Genomic DNA, 25,329 nt, shown 5'->3' on the forward strand with positions numbered 1-25,329 from the left:
GCCCGGTGGGTGTGGTAGGGGCTCACCAGGGCCAGGCCGCCGGGAGTCGGGGTGAGCTCCACCAGGGCTCCTGCGACACACAGCCAGGAACAGGCCGTGAGCTCCCGCCCTCGGCCTCCCGCGGAGCCCCGAGACCCGCTGCCTCGCTGGGGCTGACTTTCCCTTGCTGACTCCCGCCCCGCATACCTCCCTGGCCTGCAGCTGGCTGCGGTCCTTGCCTTTCAAGGACCCCCTCGGTCCTCCCGAGCGCTGCGGCGTCCTCCATGACAGCGACTTATCCTCCCCACTCCCTGGGCGGTGCGAGTCGGGAGAGCCTGCGCATAAAGGTGCGTGGGCGGAGCTTCCATATTTCTTGTCCACTGGGCTTCAGAGCGACTGAGCAAAGCCTGAGCTCGGAGGCGGGGCTCCGGCTGACGCGCCGGGATTCGCTGAGGGCCGGTGGGGGTATCTGGGTTGACTGAAAGGAAAAGAGGCGGTGCAAGCCTCGTGGGCATGCGCCGCCCGGCTTGGCAGGTGGGGCTTCGCCCAGGGGCGGGCCTTCTCCGGGGGTGGGACTCCGGCCTCCGTGTCGGGTGGCTATCGGTCCCGTTAGGTCTGAGAGGACGATGGCGGCACGCGCGCTGAAGCTGCTGACCACACTGCTGGCTGTCGTGGCTGCTGCCTCCCAAGCCGAGGTCGAGTCCGAGGCAGGATGGGGCGTGGTGACGCCTGATCTGCTCTTCGCGGAGGGGACCGCAGCCTATGCGCGCGGGGACTGGCCGGGGGTGGTCCTGAGCATGGAACGGGCGCTGCGCTCCCGGGCCGCCCTCCGCGCCCTTCGCCTGCGCTGCCGCACCCGGTGTGCCGCCGACTTCCCGTGGGAACTGGACCCTGAATCGCTCCCCAGCCCGGCCCAGGCCTCGGGCGCCGCAGCCCTGCGCGACCTGAGCTTCTTCGGGGGCCTCCTGCGCCGCGCCGCCTGCCTGCGCGGCTGCCTCGGGCCGCCGGCCGCCCACTCGCTCAGCGAAGAGATGGAGCTGGAGTTCCGCAAGCGGAGCCCCTACAACTACCTGCAGGTCGCCTACTTCAAGGTGCAGACCAGCCCGGAGCCGGGCGGCCGGGGTCCTTCTGGGGAGAGGAATGTTGCAGGGGACCTGGGGAGCCAGAGGGATCGGGGAAGTGTCCGCTGGGTGGGGAAAGTGGCCTCCTGGCTGGGGAGCTCTCCTCGGAGCCGGGGAGAGCTGCTCCCTGGCAGGAGACCTTCCTCGCCCAGTTCGCATGGGCAGTTGCTAACCCCAGAGGTCCAGCCTGGGGTTAGGGCACAGGCCAAGCAAAACTCATGGCCATTTTGTTCCCTGGGAAATCTCCTGCAGGGAATTAAAGCGGTAGTTTGGGTCTCCCATCCTAATGTCATTTTAAGTGTCCGACTGAGAAGCTAGTAGCAGTCTACAGTATGTTCCTTCCGGTTGGTTTTCCAGTGGTGCTTTTCCTGCTGTTTGATTCAGCAGCTCTGTTTCAGGATGTGAGGTTGCCACGTCGCCAGCAGGGGCTGCCTGGCCCTGCCTGTCGGGGGGGACCCTCTGGCTAGTCTGTCAGGTTTACAAAGAACATGAGTATTTTTAGGAATGCCAGCATGCCATGTTTTCAAGTGTACACTTGGGCTTGGAGCGTTCCAGGCTTGTTTGGTGGTGGTGATAGTGACGATGATGATGATGATGATGATGATGATGATGATGATGATGATAATGATAGCCAGCACGTACTTCAGGCAGTATTTTAAGCAGTTTGCCTTTATTAACGCATTTGCCCTAATCTTCACAATATCCTGTCAGGTAGATGCTGTTATTAGTCCCGCTGTATTGGGGGTGGGGGGAGAAAGAGCTGTGCATTATATCTGTTATATCTGTAGTTTAAAAGACCTTCGATTCGACCTAAAGAGAGACTGAGAGACTCTTGGGGACCTCAGATTTCCACCCCTCCACAACATTCTGCCTACACAGTTCCCTTCATTTTTCCTAGTTACTCGGAAGAGCGCTGGACTTGAAATCAAAATAATTGCATTATGTCTTTGGTTATGTCGCTTCATCATAGCACTTTCTAAAATTATTTGACAAACATGTATTGCATGCCTACTGCATTCCAGTTCTTGTACAGGTACTTGAATGCTCGACTAACATCTTTGCTTTGTCTTGCTTTGATGTTAAGAGTTACTGTAGTAAGGGATACTGCAAGGGCATATACTTAGGGCTGTGGGAGCACAAAGGAGGGAGATTCTAGCTTTATCTCAGAGAAATTAGACTTCATATTGAAGCCCGTCCTAAGTATTGTCAGGGGGAGAGGAAGGAAGGCTCCTCCAGACAGAGGGAAAAGTAGAACCAAAGCATGATGTATTCAGGAAAAAAAATGAATTGTTGTGACTGTAATGTCGAGGTGTGTGTGGGGAGTAGTAGGAGAAGAGGCTAGAATGGTCACTGAGGCCAAATTTGGAAGAGAATTCTGCGGACTGCAGGGAGCCATCCTCAGATTTGGGTTTTAAAACACTCATTCTGGAAACCATGGTGAATGAGCCTTGGAAGAAGGAGAAACTGGTGGCACATGATTAGGAGACAGGCATTATTTGTCCACAAGAGAGGAGGTTAAGTACCTCAGTGCTTAGGGAGTAAAGAAGACGGGGGGTGGAGAGAGGAGTGAGGACATGAGGGAGAACAGAGACAGGCAGGAGCAGTGCTGAAAGATACAAGAGATAGAGTAATTCCATAAAAGGGACAGACCTGAGAAAATTTCTAATTTTACAATTAAAGAAACTGAGGTACAGAGATGGGGAGTTATTTACCTTGGGTCACCTAACCAGGGCTGACTCCTTTAGTGTGCCTTTACTAGTACCAGTGATAAGGAAATAAGTTTTCTTAGCATATTAATCATACCATCTAAAATTTATGGAGCACTTGATCTGTGCCCAGCACCATGTATTACAGGCTGCATGTATATTATCTCTTTGAAGTCTCAACAATGCTAGGAGATAGCTAGAGAATGCTATCTCCAGATGATAGATTAGGGAAACTGAGTTTAGAAAGTAAACTTTAAATATCTTGTCTACTGCCCAGCCAGTCAGTGAGTCATTAAGCCCAGATTTGCTGCCGGCCGGTCTCTTTTCTTTTTCTTTTTTTTTTGAGACAGAGTCTTGCTCTGTTGCCGGGCTGGAGTGCAGTAGCGATCTTGGCTCACTGCAACCTCTGACTTCCTGGTTCAAACGATTCTTCTGCCTCAGCCTCTCGAGTAGCTGGGATTACAGGCACATGCCATCACACCTGGCTAATTTTTGTATTTTTAGTAGAAACGGGGTTTCACCGTATTGGCCAGGATGGTCTCGATCTCCTGACCTCGTGATCCGCCCTCCTCGGCCTCCCAAAGTGCTGGGATTACAGGCATGAGCCACCCCGACTGGCCCTCTTTTCTTTTTTTTTTTTTTTTTGAGACGGAGTTTCACTCTCATTACCCAAGCTTGAGTGCAATGGTGCGATCTCAGCTCACTGCAACCTCTGCCTCCTGGGTTCAAGCGATTGTCCTGCCTCAGCCTCCCAAGTAGCTGGAATTACAGGTGTGCGCCACAACACCCAGCTAATTTTTGTATTTTTGGTAGAGACGGGGTTTCATCATGTTAGCCAGGCTGGTCTCAAACTCCTGACCTCAAGTGATCTGCCCCCCTTGGCCTCCCAAAGTGCTGGGATTACAGGCGCAAACTGCCGCCCCCGACCAACCCCTCAGATTTCTTAGACCTATTTGTTTGAACCTCATGAGCCCTGAGCTTTGAGTCAGAAAGTACATGTCTGGACTTAGTAAAGGACCTTAGAATTTTTAGCCATCCACATTTTCCCTAAATGTCTCAAGAATGCTTCATTTTGTTTTATGCAAAAAAAAAAAAAAAAAAATTCTAGGAAAATTCTTAGGCATAGTCTGTTAGCTGCTCTTTTTTCTCTACCCCTAAATCCTTGAAGCCACAGAATTTTTTCAGGTCAGGCATTACATTTGAATCATTAAATATGTATTCTTTTTTTTTTTTTTTTTTTTTTTTTGAGTCAGGGTCCTGCTCTGTCACCCAAGCTGGAATGCTGTGGCACCATCTTGGCTCACTGTAACTTCTGCCTGCCAGGCCCAAGCGATCCTCCCACCTTAGCCTGCAGAATAGCTGGGACTACAGACATACAGTACCATGTAATTTTTGTATTTTTTGTAAAGACAGGGTTTCACCATGTTGCCCAGTCTGGTCTTGAACGCCTGAGCTCAAGTGATCCACCTGCCTCAGCCTCTAAAAATGCTGGGATTACCGGTGTGAGCCACTGCGCCCAGCATGAAAACATATCATATGGGCAGTCAGTCTTTCACAGCACTCCCCATACAATATGACCTTTGTTTTAAAATAGAACATTGCTACTTCCTATAATCTGGGGAACCCCTAAATCTGACTTGGGAAAGAGCTACAAATCTGCCCAGGGCACTGTGCTCCTAATCTCTGGTGGGTAGTTCCTGCAATAGGTGTGCTTCTTGGGGCTGGCAGGGCTGGGCATGCTGAGTGGAGGGCTCAGGGAGCAGGGATTTCCTGTTTATGTAGACTGCTCATGTGGACACAAACATTCAGAGTCTGGATGTGAGCATTACCTTCTCATGCTTCGTTCTTAGATCAACAAGTTGGAGAAAGCTGTCGCTGCAGCACACACCTTCTTTGTGGGCAATCCTGAGCACATGGAGATGCGGCAGAACCTAGACTATTACCAAACCATGTCTGGAGTAAAGGAGGCCGACTTCAAGGATCTTGAGACTCAACCCCATATGGTGAAAAAAACTTTATCCCCTTCTTTCTCTCTTTCTTTTTAAGTTTATTTTAGAGACAGAGTCTTGCTCTGTCACCCAGGCTAGAGTGCAGTGGCTTGATCATAGCTCACTGTAACCTCAAATTCCTGGACTCAGGAGACTCTCCAGTCTCGGCCTCCTGAGTAGTTGGGACTACAGGCATGCATTCTTTCATTTTTTTAAAATGACATTGCTAAGGTTGTTTTCTAATTACATTACAGAAGTAATAAATGTTCATTGTATAACATTGTAGAAATGTAGATAAGTATAAAACAAAAAGTAATCATTTGTAATACTGCCACCTTAAGAAAACCAGTTTAGATAGCCTTCCGTATATAATTTTTTTCATCTAATTTGGTGTTATATTATGTATGCATTTTTTATCATCTTTTTTTATTATTTTTTTTGAGACAGGGTCTCACTTTGTTGTCCAGGCTGCAGTGCAGTGGTGTGATCATGGCTCACTGCAGCCTTGACCTCCTGGGCTCAAGTGATCCACCCGCCTCAGCCTCCCAAATAGCTGGAACTACAGGTATGCACTACCACACCCACCTATTGTTTTTATTTTTTGTAGAGATGGGGTCTCACTGTGTTGCCCAGGTTGATTTCAAACTCCTGGGCTCAAGCGATCCTACCACCTTGGCCTCCCAAACTGCTGGCATTACAGGTGTAAGTCACCATGCCCAGCCCTGTCATCATTTTTTAGCTAACATTAGTATCATGAGCCTTTTCTCATGTCTTCAGTTTTATTTGAAAACATAATTGTTTATGGCTGCATGATAGTCCATCTTATGCGAAGACTATATTCATTCACTAGTCACATTTTTTTGGTCATGTACATTTTTGATTTTCACTACAATAAATGTTACAGTAGCCCTCAATGTTCTTATTCTGTTTGTTTAGCAGGAAAAGTCTATTCCAAAGGAGAGATTGTCTGTGATGATACAGCATTTTATAGAGAGCTTATGATTCCTTACATTTTAATTATGAAACAAGAATGTTAGAAACAATGTAAGAATGACTTTTAGGCTGGGCACAGTGGCTCACACCTATAATCTCAGTACTTTGGGAGGCCGAGGCGGGTGGATCACTTAAGGTCAGGAGTTTGAGACCAGCCTGGCCAATATGGTGAAACCCCATCTCTACTAAAAATACAAAAATTAGCCAGGCATGGTGGCGCACGCTTGTAATCCCAGCTACTCGAGGTGAAGGCAAGAGAATAGCTTGAACCTGGAAGGCGGAGGTTGCAGTGAGCTGAGATCGTGCCACTGCACTCCAGCCTGGGTGACAAAGCAAGAGTCAAAAAAAAAAAAAAAGAAAGAAAAAAATGACTTTTAAAGGTAAATTGTGGCCGGGTTCAGTGGCTCACACCTGTCATCCCAGCACTCTGGGAGGCCAAGGTGGGCAGATCACAAGGTCAGGAGATCAAGACCATCCTGCCCAACATGGTGAATCCCTGTTTCTACTAAAAATACACAAATTAGCTGAGCATGGTAGTGTGTGCCTATAGTCCCAGCTACTCAGGAGCCTGAGGCAGGAGAATCGCTTGAACTGGGAGGCGGACGTTGCAGTGAGCTGACATTGCGCCACTGCACTCCAGCCTGGGTAACAGAGTGAGACTCCATCACAAAAAAAAAAAAAAAAAAAAAGTAAGTTATGTCGGCCAGGCATGGTGGCTCATACCTGTAATCCCAGCACTTTGGGAGGCCGTGGTGAGTGGATCACTTGAGGCCAGAAGTTCAAGACCAGCCTGGCCAACATGGTGAAATTCTGTCTCTACTAAAAATACAAAAATTAACCAGGTGTTGTGGTGCATGCCTGTAATCCCAGCTTCTGAGGAGGCTGAGGTGCTAGAATCACTTGAACCCAGGAAGTGGAGGATGCAGGGAGCCAAGATCACACCACTGCCCTCCAGCCTGGGCTGTCTGTCTCAGAAAAAAAAAAAAAAAAGACTCTGTCTCAAAACAAAACAAAAAAAATGTAAGTTGTGTTTATTTGAAAACTGTTAGCCCTACAAAAAAGTGCAAGAATCTGGGACAGGCGCGGTGGCTTACGCCTGTAAGCACTTTGGGAGGCTAAGGCGTGCGGATCACCTGAGGTCAGGAGTTCGAGACCAGCCAGACCAACATGAAGAAACCCTGTCTCTACTAAAAATACAAAATTAGCCGGGCATGGTGGTGCATGCCTGTAATCCCAGCTACTCTGGAGGCTGAGGCAGGAGAACTGCTTGAACCCCAGAGGCAGAGGTTGCGGTGAGCCAAGATTGCACCATTGCGCTCCAGCCTGGGCAACAAGAGTGAAACTCCGTCTCAAAAAAAAAAGTGCAAGAATCTGTTACTAATTTGGTGGGGGGTCGGGGGAGGGAAGAAAAGTAAAAGAAAATCATAATGAACTCCCAGATATCTTTCATCCAGATTAAGAGTTAAATGTTTTTTGGCCAGGCACAGTGGCTCCCACCTGTAATCCCAGCACTTTAGGAGGCCAAGGTGGGAGGATTGCTTGAGCTTAGGAGTTCGAGACCAGCCTGGCCAACATGGTGAAACCCCATCTTTACTAAAATACAAAAATTAGCTGGGCACGGTGGTACGTGCCTGTAATCCCAGCTACTAGGTAGGCTGAGGCAAGAGAATCATTTGAACCCAGGAAGAGGAGGTTGCAGTGAGCTGAGATTGTGCCACTGCACTCCAGCCTGGGCAACAGAGTGAGACTCTGTCTCGAAAAAAGCTAAATGTTTTCAAATTTCCGGAGGAACATGTAAAGACCATTTACAAAAGGCCTTCATTATATAGTGGCAGCCAGGTCACCCCTTTCCATCCATAACCTGAGGAACAAGAAATTAGGACCCCCGTGAAGGTGGCTGAGGGCAAGGAGAGTGGGTTCCTCCTCTGTGGCCTGCGTTTGAGTGCTCCTTCTTCCCAGTAGCAAGAATTTCGACTGGGAGTGCGACTCTATTCAGAGGAACAGCCACAGGAAGCCGTGCCCCACCTAGAGGCGGCGCTGCACGAGTACTTTGTGGCCTATGAGGAGTGCCATGCCCTCTGCGAAGGGCCCTATGACTACGATGGCTACAACTACCTTGAGTACAACGCTGACCTCTTCCAGGCCATCACAGGTGGGTGCAGTTCAGAACCAGACCTTCAGCCAGGCCTCCTGGGACTCTAAGGTCACCATCTGATAATATAAATGGAGAATCTTCACCCTCATTCCTCAATTTATTAAATCTGAGAAGCCGATGAAAAATTGCTTCCATTTGAATGTGTTCATTTTAACCAGAATTTGAGTCCTAAAGAGTGACCTCATAGTTATTCCCCCTCTTTGATTCCTTTCAGATCATTATATCCAGGTCCTCAGCTGTAAGCAGAACTGCGTCACTGAGCTTGCTTCCCACCCAAGTCGAGAGAAGCCCTTTGAAGACTTCCTCCCATCCCATTATAATTATCTGCAGTTTGCCTACTATAACAGTAAGGCCTGCTTTCCTTCCTCTTTCTCTGCTGGCTAACTAAGAAGCTAAAGGCAAGGTGGACAGGGATTACAGCCACTTACTTCCTCAAGGTGTTTGGCTTCTTTCAGTAGCTATGGGAGGCACCATGCCAAGTGATCCTTGGGTAGTTTGTTATAAGCAACTGGCCTAGGAAGCCAATACCAGCAACCCAAAAAGCTGGGGGAGGGAGACTTAGGACCTCATCTCTTGTGCCTTCTATAACTTGTAATCTATTTTTGCTTTCGAATTAAAGTTAGTAGTGAAAGTAAGGGTGTGCCACTGTTTAGCTCAGAGGACATTTGCCAGCCTTCTCCCTGATATAGCACTGATGCTTTTGTGGGGCTGCCAGTTAATACCCAGAAAACCAACTGTTTGCAGAGTTCCCACTGTGTGCTAAGCATTACAAACATATTGATGAGTGTACAATGTTTACAGTTGAGTTGAGGTGACTAACAAATATCGACAAGAACTATTCTGCCAAAGAGACAGTCTGCTATTGTAATCTTCCCCATCTTCTGAAAATCTATAGAAAAAAGAAGGTAGGAAGACAGAGAAATTGATCTAATGATTGAGTGTATTGAGGCAGAATATTAAGGAGTATTTGAATTATTTGTGCATCTTTAAAGATGTGGGCATGCAGAGAATTCTGATTCTTTTCTCTTTCATTGTTGGGCAGCCCTGAGGACACTGACCACCTCACCTTAAAATTAATCACACTTTCTATGTGTATTCCATAACTTCTGCCCCTGAAATCAGGCCATCATGTTAAGTAGCAGGCACCACCTTGTCATGTTGCCATTGCCTAAGCTTTGCGGAGACTGAGCACCAAGTGGTCCCTGGTGCCAGGATTTGATCCTTTCCTTTTGACCCTTTCCTCTCAGCCATTCTTCTTTCCACTTTGCAGTTGGGAATTATACACAGGCTGTTGAATGTGCCAAGACCTATCTTCTCTTCTTCCCCAATGACGAGGTGATGAACCAAAATTTGGCCTATTATGCAGCTATGCTTGGAGAAGAACACGCCAGATCCATTGGCCCCCGTGAGGTGAGAAACTTCCTTCTGTTATGACAGCTGCCAGCTGAACTCCTGAATGCAGACCTGAGGGCGGAAGAGTGGGGTAGCAGAGGGGAGTCGGTGCTGCGCGTGCAGGGCAGGAGCCAGGTGTCAGTGTCGGGGTCAGATGTGAGTTCACTCACTCGGCTTGTTATTCAGAGGAGAAAGGAGCACAGCACAGGAGGGAGTGTGGGGGGTACACAGGAACCTCAATTAGCGTTATCTGGGCCCAGAAGTCTGTTCTCTGAGTCCTGTAGAACTGCGCGGCGGGCATGTTCTTTCCCCTCTTGGCACCCCTAACTTGGACACTCGATATTGTTTGGCCAAGATCTATCATTTTTCACTTAATGCTGGGTTATTTGTTATTTGTTTTTTGTTTTTCTGTTCACCTGTTTTCTGTCTCCATTTTCTTTCCCATCTCTTCTTCTTCCTGCCATTGTTTGTTCTCTCTCCCATCTTTCAGCATTTTCCTTGTCTCACTCCAAAACCGGGAGAAATATCTGTAAAACACAAAGGCTGCTGCGCTGAAGGGAAACACCCAGGCTCTTCCTTCCCAGCCCTGGGGAGTCTGAGAGGCTCCAGTAGAAACAGCCTCTTGCTGTCCCTCCCGTGTGTGTTGTCTTTGTAGTTGTCCTCTTTGGCCACTAGATGGTGACCATCTGGCTTTAAGATGGCACTTCCAGTCTCTTTCGTCTTGCTTGGTTAATACCTTTTCCTTGCCTTATGGCCATTAACGGGAGCCTGAGGGGAGTGAGGGGAGTGAGGGGAAATAAACCCATGTGGCCAATCTCGCATTTGTAACTAGAAGTCCCCTTTTGGAAAGATGGTAACTAACATTTGTTGAGCCCCTGTCCAGGTGAAGCTCTGTGCAGGGTGGGCTGTATCCATCATCCCATTTAATCATCACAGCTGCCCTGCAAGGTGGGCAGTCTTCTTCCCACTTTAGGGATGAGGATTGTTAGCATCTGAGAGAGGAAGCAACTTGTGCAGTGGCTTGTGGCCAGTCAGTGATGACCGGAATCTGTTCCCTGCTTGGCCCCAGTGCAGGCACAGCTCCAGACACATGGCTGACACTCAGTAAATCAGCGTGGAATGAATAAAGGATGGAAGTGGGGTTTGCTTCATAGCAGCCTTATAGGGTAATTGGAGAGGATTAAATGAGATAACATAGCACTTGGTGACAGAAGCCAGTAATGTAAACTCCTGAGGAGAAAACGTCTCTCTTCCTCTTAGGTAAATATAGTAGATGACATAGGATTCATTGACTCCTTTAATTCCTCCTTGAACTGCTTCATGTTTTATTTCAACTGATGATATCTTCTTTTTCTCTTCCTTCCTCCTCCTGCTGCTTGGAGATTAGCAGGGCACCTAGGGAAAGATGTGACCCTGGAAGGTACTCAGTTTCCTTGCCCTGGGTAAGCCTTGCCCGGGAGTCTACGTGGGAAGGCCAGAGTGCCAGGCCCTCCCACCAGCTGCTCATTCTCAGGGAGGGGTGTGGCCTGGTTAGGGTCTGAGAGGAGGCAGGTGGCAGAACAGAAAGCACATGGGCTTTAGGACTGTAAAGACCCGGCTCTGTCTGTCCAAATGCACATTCTGCTATGAAAAAAAAAAAAAAAAAAAGATAACAGAAGACCTGGGTTTGACTGTAGGTCCCTGCTCTCCCATGTCCTGTAGTGTCACCTTAGACAGTGGTACATCTCCTCTGTGCCTCAGATGCTTCCTCTGTAGAATGAGCATACTAGTATCAACCTCAGATGTGGCTATAAAGATTAAATGAAAAACATGTCAGTTGCCTAATGCCTGATTCCTTTTCCTGCTTTGTGGACTCCTGTAGAAGTCAAGAAGGAATTTTCCTTCTTTGAAGAATATTTCTACTTCTAAGAATCATCAGATTTTCTGTCCTAGAGACTAATGGGGGTTGGGATGGGGGAGGAGCAGGGCTTTTTCCCTTAAGTAAAGCCTGGTTATTCCGGTACCTCAGAGGTACTGTTGCTTGTGCCAGGCAGAGGAACCCTTGGACACAGAAATTAGACTTTTGTCCCAAACTGAGGAACAGACAGAGAGCATTGGTAGGGAGAAGGAGGCCTCAGGTCACATGGGAGCATCAGTGTGGGGTGCCAGGGAGGGGAACCCCCAGAGGTTAAAAGCCAGGGCTGAGTTCTGGGGGACTTGTTTGCCTTTATACCCGCAGAGTGCCAAGGAGTACCGACAGCGAAGCCTTCTGGAGAAAGAGCTGCTCTTCTTCGCTTATGATGTTTTTGGAATCCCCTTTGTGGATCCGGTGAGCTAGGGTACAGGAGCTGGAAGGGCGCAGGGACAGAGTGAGCGGGGGAGACGAATGGGGACGAGGGGAACACTGTGCGATTCTGACAGAAAACTTGTTGGAGGCTGAGCCTAGCCTGGGATCTGTGCAAGGCAGGGATGAGAGACAGATGAAAGGGGAACACTGGGCAGCTAGAAGTGACTTAGATATGGAAACCTCCCATTTTGTCTCCTGAAAGGAAGAGGGTGATAAGCTGGATTACTTCTGTGGGCCTATTTTATGCATTGAGACACCTGGAAGATTAAGTAGATCATCTTACCTTTTTCATTTCTTCCGGACCTACTTAGGATTCATGGACTCCGGAAGAGGTGATTCCCAAGAGATTGCAAGAGAAACAGAAGTGAGGACCTTGAAGAAACTGCATGGTTGGATCAGTCTGATGAAGCACTTGAGGCTTCCTGTGCCCAGGCAGATGTGAACTCCTGGCAAGGGGTGGGCAGGTCCAGTTTGGGAAGTTGGGGTGGAGCCCAGGGCTGGCCTTCGAATGCAGTCCTCAGAGCGGCTGTGCCCATAGGTCAGAACGGGAAACAGCCGTACGCATCTCCCAGGAGATTGGGAACCTTATGAAGGAAATTGAGACCCTAGTGGAAGAGAAGACCAAGGAGTCATTGGATGTGAGCAGACTGACCCGGGAAGGTGAGAGGACAGAGACAGGGGCATGTCTGACTGTCTTCAGGTAGCCAGGCAGGTCACCCCACATTTACCAGGCAGCGCTGCACCCCAGCATTACAGAACTCACCATGAGCCAGCCTCAGGGTCCCAGTTCAGTGGGCATCCTTCCTAACTCACCAGCAGGACTTTCAACTGGAAAGAGCACTGAGAATTGTCCTTTGGTTCAGAAATCAGACTCCAGGATGTAGTGGTGCACACCTGTAATCCCAGCTACTCGGCAGGCTGAGGCAGGAGGATCGCTTGACCCCGGAGTTTGAATCCAGCCTGGGCAATATAGCAAGACCTCATCTTTAAAAAAAATAAAAAAGAAGACTCCTGTGTCACAGAAACACGAGTGACTAGTGTTGTCCACTTCTATAGGTATTAACTCATCCTGTCTCCCCACTCCCAAACTCTTTTCTCCCAGTTTTCACCATTCGTCCTGTTACCGAGACTCAACGCCTTCAGGCCTCCTTTGACTCCTCTTCCTCCTGTTCCCATCCCCTGCAAGCTGCTGGGAAGGCCTACTGATTGTGGCTCTGCTCTGCAGTGCTGCTTCTCAGCTCTCTCCCCAGCCTTTTCTGTTTTTCATTGCCTCAGGTCTCCTTCAGGGCCTGGCACCTCCTATCTGTACCCACCCTCTCCTCGCCTGGCCTGTCCTTCCCTCTGCCTGCTCATGGTAGCTAGGCCAGTCTTCCACACACTGGCCTCTGACCCATCCTCCGTGCCTGCCCCTTAACTGAATGTTCTACTGTTGTCCTGTTTACACCTTCTCTTCACACAGGACTGCACCTTGTTCCATAAGCCTGCCTGCTGCCCACCAGTCTGTGTTTATGCCTGGCTCTCCTAGTATGCTTCCCACCATCCCTGCCCATGAGGGCATCTGAGATACACCCTGCAAAGCTTTTCTTTTTCCTTTTTGGAGGCGGAGTCTCGCTCTGTTGCCAGACTGGAGTGCAGTGGTGCAATCTTTGCTCATTGCAACCTCCACATCCCAGGATCATCAAACAATTCTCCTGCCTCAGCCTCCTGAGTAGCTGGGATTACAGGCATGTGGCACCATGCCTGACTCATTTTTTGTGTTTTTAGTAGATACAGGGTTTCACCATGTTGGCCAGGCTGGTCTCAAACTCCTGACCTTGTGATCCACTCACCTCGGCCTCCCAAAGTGCTGGGGTTACAGGTGTGAGCCACCGTGCCCAGCCGTAAAGCCTTTCTTAACCTCCCAGATGATTGGAGTGCCCTCCTTTCTTTTGAACTTCTTAGGGCATTTACGATCTGTCTTGTGCTAGTTATTTGCATAATTGTTAGAGAACAGGTACTGCTTCTAGGATTCATCTCTCACCCTGTCTGGCACAGTTCCTGGTACACACTGAAGCCTCAGTTATCGAGTGGAGTTGAACTGAGTCTCTAGTATTAGTATGTCCCTAGCACAGAGAAACACCATGAGAACTGTAAGAGAGAAATGTTGACTTTTGCCCTATAGTTGCTTAAATTAACAGAGGTTAATTAAACAAGATTAGTGTAGGAAAATAATTTGTCCAGCATTCCTTTGTTTTCAGACCACTTTCACTTTGTTATTTCTCTTGATTCTTACAATTGTCTGAGAGGTGGGTCATGCAGATTGCAAGATCCTTATTTTAAATGAAAATGATGATATCATGGTAGCCAAACTTTTGAGGACTTACCATCTGCCAAATATCGTGCTAAGTGTTTAACTTGCCTTCCTTGTTCTTAACATTATACTGGCATCAAACAGATAAGGTAGATGCTGTTTGACCGATGAGAACATTTTAATTAATTAAAATTAACCTCAGGGAGGTTAAGTAACTTGCCAAGGTCACACAGCTAATCAATGGAGGATCTAGGAGTCAAAGTCAGTTCTTCCTCGTTCTCGAGCTCATGTTTTAGGATTGTGTTTCTGATGTTTCCTCAACAGTGTGTCATGGCCCAAGAGCTAGCAGCTATTTGGTCATGGAGCTGGGACTGGGAATCTCATCTTTCAGCTCTATGTTCTGTCCTCTGGACCATTCTGCCTTTGAAAATGGCAGAATCAAGGAAACTAGAGGGAGATTCTGCTGGTGAAAAGGAAACAGCTGGAATTTCTGTTTATGACAAGGAGGCAATATCTAATGGAGAGTCTTTGGTCAGAGCTGCTGCTAGATTTAGCTAAAGTTTTGTCATTGCTTTGCAGGTGGCCCCCTGCTGTATGAAGGCATCAGTCTCACCATGAACTCCAGACTCCTGAATGGTTCCCAGCGGGTGGTGATGGATGGTGTAATCTCTGACCATGAATGTCAGGAGCTGCAGAGACTGACCAACGTAAGGGAAGCCCAGTGACTGCACTTTCCCCTGAGGGTCCAGCTTCCCCCCAGCAAGTGCCCCTTGGGTGGTAGCCTTCACCTTCCCCTTGCTGGCTGCAGTTGACCGCCTCTTCTCAAGCCCTCAGCTGTTGTGGTTAACATCACCTTGTGTTTTGGGCCTTGTAGGTGGCAGCAACCTCAGGAGATGGCTACCGGGGTCAAACCTCCCCACATACTCCCAATGAAAAGTTCTATGGTGTCACTGTCTTCAAAGCCCTCAAGGTAAGATCAACACTTGGCATTCTAGAGTGTGGAGAAAGGGGTGGGGAAGGGGGAAGCTCAGGCTTTGAGGAGGAGTTGGGGCTGGTGCCAGGAAAGGTGAAGAGGGTCCACCTGCCAACATTCCTGTTGCCAGGAAGTGAAGATGAGTTATGTTGAGTGAGGTTCTCTTTCGAATCCTCGCTGTTCGACCGAGTGTAATAAAAGCAAAGTGAACAGTTAAGACTGCTGGCCAAAGCTATGAGAATGCTTTCCGAAGAAAGGCTGATTTCAGAGGGCTGTGCTTCTGTGCAGGATGCACAGGGTGCTCATAGAGAGAGAGGAAGGAGAGGAGGAAGAGGAATATGGTAGAGGTATTGGGCATGGGCAGCAGAGGCTGCAGCTTCAGTGGGGGTGCGGGGATGTGAGATGGGCCTAGTCCTTATTGTCTCTGGCAGCCCAAAGAGGGGCGTTGTATTTGTCCGTTTTCACACTGCTGATAAAGACATACCTGAGACTGGGCAATTTACAAAAGAAAGAGGTTTAACTGGACTCTTACAGTTCCATGTGGCTGGGGTAGCCTCACAGTCATGGTGGAAGGCAAGGAGGAGCAAGTCACGTCTTACATGGATGGCAGCAGGCAAAGGGAGAACTTCTGCAGGCAAACTCCCATTTTTTTAAAGCCATCAGATCTCGTGAGATTTACTCACTGTTGTGAGAATGGCACGGGAAAGATCCACCCCCATGATTCAGTCATCTCCCACTGGGTCCCTTCCACAACACATGGGAATTATGGGAGCTACAAGATAAGATTTGGGTGGGGACACAGAGCCAAACCATATCAGGCGTTCAGGGCAGCTGACCACCTGTTTCCTTGACAGCTGGGGCAAGAAGGCAAAGTTCCTCTGCAGAGTGCCCACCTGTACTACAACGTGACGGAGAAGGTGCGGCGCATCATGGAGTCCTACTTCCGCCTGGACACGCCCCTCTACTTCTCCTACTCTCATCTGGTGTGCCGCACTGCCATCGAAGGTGGGACTCATCACCCCCGCAGGCCCCCACACATGCTGCATCTCAGCTCTGTGCTGGATGCTGAGGACACAGAGAATAGGATGCGATCCCTTTTCTCCAGTTGGGGAACCTATGTAAACAAATGAGTGGCATCCCAGTGTGATGCATGCCACAGTAGCATGGAGGAAGTTATAGTCAACCTACCTGGCGATCAAGAAGGCTTCCCAGAGGGAAACAGGGTGCAGCCAGAAAGGTGGCCTCCCCTCACTCGTCACGCAACGCACGTTCATGGGGAAGCTGGCGCTAAACCATTCGCAGAGGACCTGCTTCCCGGTCAGGATTTCATACAGAGCTGAGCAGCTCCCTCGCTGCCACCTGTTGAAAGTCAGCCCTCAACAGAAGGGTTTGTTAAAAGCAAAAATAATAACAGCAGCAAAAAGAAGGCTTCCCGAGGAAGCGATGGGAGTTTTGCAGGATGAATATGATTACGGAGTACACTGGGTGGTGGGATGGTGTTTGCACAGGATTGGAGGCATTGTGCAGCCTGGTAGTCAGGGGAACTAAGAAAGCTGCCAAATCCTGGAGAGCTACCTTCAAGGATTTTTTATCCTTTAGCTCAACCATAGCTATGTGGCAGGTTCTCTTTTACTAATTGTTAAATACCAAATTTGTGAGAGAGCTGCGTGATTTACAAGTGAGAGTGGCCTGGAGCTTACTCCTCATTCCCTCACCCACCCACATTCCCTTCTGCATGTCTGAGAAGGCGAGAGGTTCGGCCAGTGCTGCAAGGATCCCATGTGGCCCAGAGCCGGCTCTGTCATACTGGAGCCTTCAGCAGGCCCCTGGCACTGACGGCCATTGGTAGGTGGCACAGATCAGACAGCTTTCCTCTGCCTCAGGATGTTTGGAATTCTGTCAGAATCTGGGCACACCCAAAGGGACCAGTCAGACACACAACTGGGTGTGTCACAAGCCCCCAGTGGGAGAGCACAGGCACAGGCGCCAGGAGGCCAGAGAGGCCTCATCAAGCAGTGAAGGACGTGGTGAGGCCTTGACTTTTAAAAGATTCATTTTGCTGCTGTGTGTGCGGAGAGATTTCAAACCAAAAAGGGAAGCTGGTCGGCAGTGACCTCCATGGACAAGGGTAAAGCCCTAAACTCAGGAAGTGGCAGTGGGAGGAGGGAGAAGCGAGGCCCCAGGAAGGTGCAGGAGGTGGATGGACAGGACCTGGTGACTGGCTGGACAAGTGGGAATGGAGAAGGAGGCACCCACCACGACATGATGGTGCCTACACAAAGGTTTACATTGGGGAAAGACGTGGTCTGCCTGGTATTTGACAGTGAGCCCAGTCTGTTCCCTTTTGTGACCTTTTCCCTGCATGGTTTCTCCACCCACCCCACCCCAGAGCCCCCCTAAAGTTCATGCTTTCCCTTTGCTAGGCAGCTCTGCCCCACTTCTGCCGTCCTGATGGAAGGCTGACCACTCTTCCCTGCGTCCCTCCCACCTCCTGACCCCTCATTCTCGCTTCCCTGGGCCTTTGTATTTTGTAAAGTGCAGCTACAAACAAGGGTTGTACCATTTTGCCCAGGATCTGCCCTTGGTTGGAGCCCTTCATTCCTGCTTGCCACACCCTGCTCACCTCTGCCAAGAACTGTCCTAGGAAGCCTGCAGACTTGTCCTGGCCCCTAGGCTTGTGGCTTAGCCAAAGACACCCCCCTAGGTCATTGGGCATTCCATAGACTCAGACACATTTTGGGAAGCACCTCCCCTGCCAAGAAGAGAGCTGTGCCATCTCCCGAGGTGCTCCCATGCCTTTTAACATGTGTGACATTGGCCCCAGAGGTCCAGGCAGAGAGGAAGGATGATAGTCATCCAGTCCATGTAGACAACTGCATCCTGAATGCCGAGACCCTCGTGTGCGTCAAAGAGCCCCCAGCCTACACCTTCCGGGACTACAGGTGAGTGTGGGGCAGGTGCGGGGTGAGGAAGTCTGTGCCCTCCTCAGAGGCCCCACAGTGCCCTGCACTCTACTACCCCACCCTAGCACACACACACACACTGGTTGGGGCTAGCTGTTCCCAGAGTCCAATCCTATATCCCCAAACCTGCTGGATAAGAAGATAGGCAAAGAGGGAATCATAGCATGGTGTGACAAGAACAGTAGTGTGAGTGGACTTGGTACAGAAGCACCCTGAGAAGGGCACAGGGGACTCTGAGGCGAGGGTGGAGAGTAGAAAGGTGGAGTTTGTGCAGCATCAGTGTAGGTTCTTAAAAGTCTTCCCTCCACACAAAACCACCGTCCTGCTGCTGGTTGAGAGCACCTGGAGGCAAAGACTCTGGGGAGAAGGAGGTGGGGAAGGGCCGTGTTGAGATGTCTCTGCCTTTCCCAGCGCCATCCTTTACCTAAATGGAGACTTCGATGGCGGAAACTTTTATTTCACTGAACTGGATGCCAAGACCGTGACGGTGAGTGCTCCTTTGTCCTTGTCCCTGGGAGATAAAAAGTCCATTTTCTACAGCTGATGTTCCCAAAGTGCGGTGGACAAAAATAACCAACTGGACTTCCCAGTGGGCAGTACCCTTCCCCCAGCCAGAGGGGCTTTGAGACGTGTCCGTCACTCCTCTCGCCGGTCACCCTTTCTCTTTAGTTCTGGCCTTAGGGAAGCCAACCTGAAGAGCTGCCCTCGGTCCTGAGCCCTAACGAGCCCATGTCTCTTCTGAGAGCGGACTACAGTCTTTGTCCTGTGCAACGCCCCCTTCCCTTTCTGTCCCCCTTAGGCAGAGGTGCAACCTCAGTGTGGAAGGGCCGTGGGATTCTCATCAGGCACTGAAAACCCACATGGAGTGAAGGCTGTCACCAGGGGGCAGCGCTGTGCCATCGCCCTGTGGTTCACCCTGGACCCTCGACACAGTGAGCGGGTGAGAGCAGCCGGTGCTGCAGTGACCCGTTCCCAGAGTGCCCTGGCTTTGCCTCTCCCTTCCCCCAATCCCATTGCCAGTGGCCGAGACACGAAAGGAGCACTTGGGACACCAGCTCCAATGCCCTGTCATTATGGTCACATTGCCTTGTCCTCCCTGGGCCTGCTGTGAACGGGATCCAGGTGGGGAAAGGGGTCAAGACAGGGAGCGATGCTGAGTTCTTGCTTCCCTCCTTGGGCCCCACTTCAGCTGTCCTTGTCCAGAGAGTAGCACCTGCTGGGAAGGAGATGAGCCTGGGGCCATTAAGGAACCTTCCTTGTCCCCTGGGAAGTAGCAGCTGAGAGAGAGCGAGTGCCTGGTCCGGAGGCCTCTCTGAATGGACAGGGGTTTGTCCCTGCAGGACAGGGTGCAGGCAGATGACCTGGTGAAGATGCTCTTCAGCCCAGAAGAGATGGACCTCTCCCAGGAGCAGCCCCTGGATGCCCAGCAGGTCCCCCCTGAACCTGCACAAGAGTCTCTCTCAGGCAGCGAATCAAAGCCCAAGGATGAGCTATGACAGCGTCCAGGTCAGACAGATGGGTGACTAGACCCACGGAGAGGAACTCTCCCGCACTCTGAGCGGGCCAGTCCCTCAGGGCTGTGGAGCAGTGAGCCTACGTCTGCCACTCAGCCGAGGGGACCCTGCTCACAGCCTTCTACATGGTGCTACTGCTCTTGGAGTGGACATGACCAGACACCGCACCCCCTGGACCTGGCTGAGGGCTCAGGACACAGGCCCAGACACCCCAAGGGGCCTCCACAGGCTGCTGCGTGACAGTAATACAGTATTTAAGTGTCTGTGTAGACAACCAAAGAATAAATGATTCATGGTGTTTTTTACTTGGTTTGTTCAGACAGTGGAAATTTGCCCAGAGACAAAAATTCTGTCCCAGAGGTCTCACTTGATAAAAATTGCTCTAGGCAGGACCCAGTGGCAGGTGCAGGACGAGAAGGCCTGGCTTGGCACCTGGCTCGACCACTTGCTGTGCAGCCACAGGCCAGACACTTAACCTTCAGCACCTCAGGGTTGTCATCTGTATAATGGGGATCATAGTCCTCCCTCTGCTCACCTTCTGGGGCAGCTGTATGGCCCAGATGCAGTATCGGATGTGACAACACTTGTAAACGGTAAAGCTCTGGGTGAATGGTTGGGATTATGGTTAATCCTCTTCTGGCAGAGAACAGTGGTCAGCAGTGCCTTGGCACGTCGCCCCCATGTCAGCCACATGCTTCGTGCTCTGCTGTCTGTCCTCAGTGTCCTGTATCTCAGCCTCCCTGTGCAGAACGACACACTCTAGGAAACACTGGAAATGGAGATTTAGCTCCTCTGGCTACATCCCTGGTACTAGGTCCAGAGCTTTTACTGTGCTTGAGATGCTACAGGGCATTGAGTGTAGGAACCTGCACCTGAGTGTTCACTTCTTCCATCAACCAATGTATATTTACTGAGCACCAGCTAAGTGCCTGGTCCTGGGAACATGGTAGTGAACAAAACAAGTCCCCACCTTCATACAGCTTGCATTTTGTAGGAGAGACAGATAACACATGTAAAGTGTGTGTGTGTGTGTGTAACCCTTTGAGGTAGAAAATAAAACAAGTCAGGGCCCAAGGTGGAGGAAAAACAAGGAAGTCAATGTGGCAGTGTAGATTGGGCAAGAAAGAGTGCAGTGACATTAGCCAGGAGAGGTGTCGTGCGCCTGTAGTCCCAGCTACTCAGGAGGCTGAGGCAGGAGGATCGTTTGAGCCTGGAAGTTCGAGGCTACAGTGAGCTGTGATCACCCCACTGCACTCCAGCCTGCTCAAAAAAGCAAGATCCCAGCTCTAAAGACAAATAAAAAGGAGAGTGGTGGATTGTCAGGGGTGTCTGGGGCCTATTTTTAAAGTAGAGCCAACAGGCATTGCTGATGGATTGATGTGAGGTGTGAGAAAAGGCATCAAGAAGCAGTTAGGCCAGGCTCAGTAGTTCACGCCTATAATCCCAGCAGTTTGGGAGGCCAAGGCAGGTGGATCACTTGAGCTCAGAAGTTCAAGACCAGCCTGGTCAACATAGGGTGACCCTGCCTCTAAAAAAATTTTTAAAAGCCAGGCATGGTGATACACACCTGTGGTCCCAACTACTAAGGAGGCTGAGGTAGGAGGATCACGAGCCCAGGAGGTCAAGCCTGCTCCACTGCGCTCCAGCCTGAGTGACAGAGCAAGACCATGCCTCAAAGAAAGAACAAGGCTGGCCGTTGTGGCTCACGCCTGTAATCCCAGCACTTTGGGAGGCTGAGGCAAGTGGATCACCCAAGGTCAGTAGGTCAAAACCAGCCTGGCCAACATGGTGAAACCCGTCTCTACTAAAAATACAAAAATTAGCTGGGCTTCATGGCAGGTACCTGTAATCCCAGCTACTTGGGAGGCTGAGGCAGGAGAATCGCTTAAACTTGGCAAGTGGAGGTTGCAGTGAGCCAAGATCACACCACTGTACTCCAGCCTGGGCGCCAGAGCGAGACTCTATCTCAAAAAAAAAAAAAAAAACCGCCAGGCACGGTGGCTCACGCCTGTAATCCCAGAACTTTGGGAGGCCAAGGCGGGTGGATCACCCGAGGTCAGGAGTTTGAGACCAGACTGGCCAATGTGGCAAAACCCCATCTCTACTAAAAATACAAAAATTAGCTGGGTGTGGTAGCAGGTGTCTGTAATCCCAGCTACTCGAGTGGCTGAGGTGAGATAATCACTTGAACCCAGGAGACGGAGGTTGCAGTGAGCCAAGATTGCGCCATTGCACTACAGCCTGGGCAACAAGGGTGAAACTCCATCTCAAATAAATAAATACAAACAAAAACAAAAGTTCCAATTAAAAAAAAAAAGGTTATTGGGCTGAGCACAGTGACGCACGCTTGTAATCCCAACACGTTGGGAGGCCAAGTCAGGAGGATCACTTAAGCCCAGGAGTTCAAGACCAGCCTTGGCAACACGGGAAAACCGTATCTCTATTAAAAAAGAAAAATTGATTTTTAGGAAATGATTATTTTTTGAGCTGGGAGATAGCACTGCGTGTTAGTTGGCTGATGGGAATGATCCAGTCAAAATAGTCACTCCTCCTTTTATCATGGTTGATCTCTGCTGTCCTATTTGGGTGACTCACTCGGCATACAGAGAGGACCACATTAGTGCAAAGAGCATGAACTTTACTCACACACTGAGCTGGGTGACACCCCCACTTCCACCACGTGGAGCTGTGTGACCTCCAGCAAGTTAGGGAACCTGCGTGTGTTTCCTCACCAGCGGAATGGAATCACAGTCCTTCCCAGGATGGTTGAGCAAGGGAATGCTCACAAAGCAACCAGCACGACACTCAGCCCATGGTAGACATCAACATTACAGGAGACTACATCAGCCTGATTCTGGTTTTCCAGAAGTTTCCACATCAAGGCAGATGACCTTTACAGTTTCAGCTTATGCTAACCAGATACAGGCAGCAGCTCTTAACTGAGCTCACAAAAGGCCAGATGTTTTCAAGGCAGCAGGCCCAAGAGAAGTATATATAATTAGAGTGGGGCGAGTCCTCCTGGAAGCATGGGGTGATGGCAGCCTGGCTGAGATGCGACTGTGATTTAGGTCTGTGTTTGGTAAGGCACGTGCAAGGGCGAGAAGAAAGGAGAGAGCCCATGGGAGGGTTGGAGGGGATGAGAAGCAACTCCTCAAACTCGGTGAAGATTCAGATATGGAAGACACCACTAGTCTCTGGTGCCCCAGGCATCTAGCAGAGCTCTCAGGAGGGGCATCAAGAGACAGATCCTGTACTCAGTGTGGTTAGCACAGGAGATAAGACAAATGGGACGGCCACATGTGTCACAGAGGCGCTGGGCCCGGGCAAGAGAGTGGAACACAAAAATGTGTCTGCTAACACAGTCTCAAGATGTTCAGAGACCTCAGGAAGGAGGTAAATGATGTGCTAAGTGCAGCAAATGAAAAGATGCCAAGAGTATGATGGGATTGCAGATCAGGATGCTTAGCCGTGCCTGGGCAGGCAGAATCGTTGGGGGTGGCCACAAAGCTGGCTGTATTGCTTTCTAGCTGTGTGCCCTGAGGCAAGTAGTCTCCATTCCAAGCTTATAGTTCCGGGAATCTCAGACTCTGAGTTGGGAGGGTGATAAGAACTCCAAATTTTCAAATGATGATTGCAGAGAAGGTGCTAGATTGCTAAAGACTGAATCAGACCCTCCTAACTGGCAGTGAGAGAGGGCGGTGGAAAGGTCTCCGATTTTTCACAGGGAAGGAGGCAAAAACATTGAATCCTCATACCAATCAGTCAGTGATCACCACATACCTAGCAAGCGCGGCTCTCAGTCAGGCACTGTTGCAGAGGAAGTGGCAGCGGGTCTTCAGCCACAGGCAGTCTGCCCACTCCCAGGGTGCAAAGGCTGGAGGGGCAGACGGTGCGGGGAGTCTTTTTGGAACAGAGCTTTAATTAGCCACAGTTCTGCAGGCGTTTTATGTTTTCAAACGGCATTTCTCACCTATCATCTGATCCTTGTAAACTCCCTCATGCATCAGACAGGGCAAGTATTATTATCCCTACTTTTCAGTGGAGAAACCAGGTCCAGGGAAGCTGAGGACTTGGCTGTCACATAGCTTTTCAGTGGCAGGGGTAAAGCTAGCACTGTAGGCTTCTCGTAGCCTGAGTGAAAGCAGTGTGGTGTGCCACCCCAGGGCAGTTTCAGTGAGCTCTTAATGGAGGCCGGGCTGGGTCCCTGTGCCTTCCTGTTCTCCCCACATGCCTGGGAGTCACTGGACTGCAAGGGGGGCACCAGGAGTGGTAGGTGCCCTAGGTGGAGAAGCTGTGCCAGGTTACGGAGTGCCACTCCAGAAGCAGAATCTGAATGCCAAAAGGCTTTGGAACAAGAGTGAGGGAAGGCCATCAGGGTAGGAGAGACTCAAAGCCTCAAATAACAAAGAGAAGGGATAAACAGAAGTGCTTCAGAGGAAGAGGAGAGCTCTGTTCTGGATCACGAAGAGGCTCTGGGAACGCCCAGGATGGAGGAGCATGCAGGCCTCCTGCTGGCTCTGGGGCCCTGTGGACCGCGGCTCCCTTTCCCTCTTTGGCTCTCAAATTGTCAATGGAGGGGGCCGCAGCCCGTGGTCTCTGAGGCGTGTTTCTGACTGGCCTCTGGGCTCCTGACCCAGGTCCCCCTGAAACCAGAATGACCCCTAGATCTTCCTTACAGAGAGCACTCCTGCAGATGACAGGGAAAAGGGGCCAAGGCCTAGCGTGGGGAGAAGGAGGGCTTTGCCTTTGGAGAAGCATATGAGGAGCAGCTACCCAGCACCAGGCCCCTGCCCTCCCCAAACATCGCTTACCTTAACAGACCACCACAACTCCATGCAGCAAACCTCCCATTTAGAGTGAGGACCCTGAGGCACCGCCGTCATTCAGGTCACCCCTGGGGAGTATCTTGTCACTGCCCGCGGCCCCCTTCAATCTGGACCCGGTGCCTCCCTCAAAAAGGGAGGAGTGTGGGAGAGAGACTGTGAGGGCAAGCACCACACAGTTTCAAGCGGAAAACTCTTCCTGCTGCTTCCTAGCTGGGGGCCTATCACCTCCCTCCGCCGCGGTCTCCTGACTGTTAGGAGGCCTGCTGCCTGCAACGGTGGCCCGCATGCTTAAATTAATGCACTGGTCGCGGGGTGCCCACTGCGGCCCCAGCAGGATGGAGGAGGCTCCCCTCGATCCTACTGTCTTGTCATTGTGGCTGAGGAATTTGAGCTCAGGACTTACTTCTTTGCCACTGTCCTAGACCCCATTTGCTCTTTCGGACCCGCAGGTCATGCAGGAAGCAGGTCTGTGAGTGCTTGGATCCACGTGGCTCTGACCCTGCCAGCACAGAGAGCCTCAGAGGGTCTCAGTGTGGGCCACCACAGGCCAAGCAGTGCCTACCCTTTACCCTCAGACGGCAGACCACTCCCCCAGCTCTGGCCAGAGCTGCAGGCCATACCAGAGGCCTACGCCCTGGGCAGGCGCCCTGGGCGGGCACACAGGGCTGCCATTGTCTGCTCAGCGCCTGGCACCCTCTCGTTTGCATAGCCACGTGAAGAATGCGAGGGAGCAGGCTGGGGACTTGTCCCTTCAGAGGGGGGTTGGGCTGTAGGGGAGGAAGCCAGCAGGGGTCTGCAGCAGGACCCTGCCTTCCCGCAATGCAGTCCAGGAAAGGTGGGTGGGCTACTGGGGATGGAGGGGGCGGCCGGGGGCTGGCAGGAGTGGGAGCAGGGTTGTGGCATTCCTCCTGCACCCACGCAGCAGTGGGGCCCAACTGAACGTGAGGGGATTGCTAATGAGGTGGAAGAGAGTTAAACATTCCCCTACTCCTGAGGACCGAGAGACTGGGAGAGAGAAGAGGGTGGTGGGGGTGCTCGGAGAGGGCAGCCTGAACCCCAGGAATGTGCAGAGGCCACTGCTCCGCGCCAGGCTGCTCTAGAGC

At 50.7% G+C, this 25,329-nt stretch overlaps 2 protein-coding genes across 2 annotated transcripts in view; one reads left to right on the plus strand and one right to left on the minus strand.

Annotated features, from left to right (window-relative positions):
• The window catches only part of C20H1orf50 (chromosome 20 C1orf50 homolog), an 8,531-nt gene extending 8,217 nt beyond the window's left edge, over positions 1–314 (minus strand). Inside the window, exons 1-2 of the mRNA XM_007979144.3 lie at positions 187–314; positions 1–70 (exon numbers count right to left, since the gene is read on the minus strand). The exon at positions 1–70 is cut by the window's left edge and continues 46 nt beyond it. Of these exons, the coding sequence (XP_007977335.1) occupies positions 1–70; positions 187–265 (149 nt within the window). The 5' untranslated portion in view covers positions 266–314. The remainder of the gene's footprint in view (positions 71–186) is intronic.
• Positions 315–544: 230 nt separating this feature from the next.
• On the plus strand, positions 545–19,705 carry P3H1 (prolyl 3-hydroxylase 1). The gene is made up of 15 exons (XM_007979143.3): positions 545–1,070; positions 4,657–4,809; positions 7,750–7,939; positions 8,157–8,288; positions 9,213–9,352; positions 11,553–11,642; positions 11,972–12,024; positions 12,199–12,320; positions 14,530–14,657; positions 14,825–14,920; positions 15,778–15,928; positions 17,748–17,865; positions 18,298–18,373; positions 18,686–18,826; positions 19,227–19,705. The coding sequence occupies exons 1-15, from the start codon at positions 606–608 to the stop codon at positions 19,380–19,382; spliced, it is 2,211 nt and encodes a 736-aa protein (XP_007977334.1). The 5' UTR covers positions 545–605; the 3' UTR covers positions 19,383–19,705.
• Positions 19,706–25,329: the final 5,624 nt, after the last annotated feature.

Source organism: Chlorocebus sabaeus, chromosome 20 (assembly GCF_047675955.1).
Source record: "Chlorocebus sabaeus isolate Y175 chromosome 20, mChlSab1.0.hap1, whole genome shotgun sequence".
In the NCBI taxonomy this organism is placed as follows: Eukaryota; Metazoa; Chordata; class Mammalia; order Primates; family Cercopithecidae; genus Chlorocebus; species Chlorocebus sabaeus.

Coding starts and splice junctions, on each gene's coding strand:
- P3H1 (XM_007979143.3), top strand. CDS start 606: ATGGCGGCACGCGCGCTGAAGCTGCTGACCACACTGCTGGCTGTCGTG. Junction 14,658..14,824: donor AGCTGCAGAGACTGACCAAC/GTAAGGGAAGCC, acceptor TGGGCCTTGTAG/GTGGCAGCAACCTCAGGAGA. Junction 18,374..18,685: donor TGGATGCCAAGACCGTGACG/GTGAGTGCTCCT, acceptor TGTCCCCCTTAG/GCAGAGGTGCAACCTCAGTG.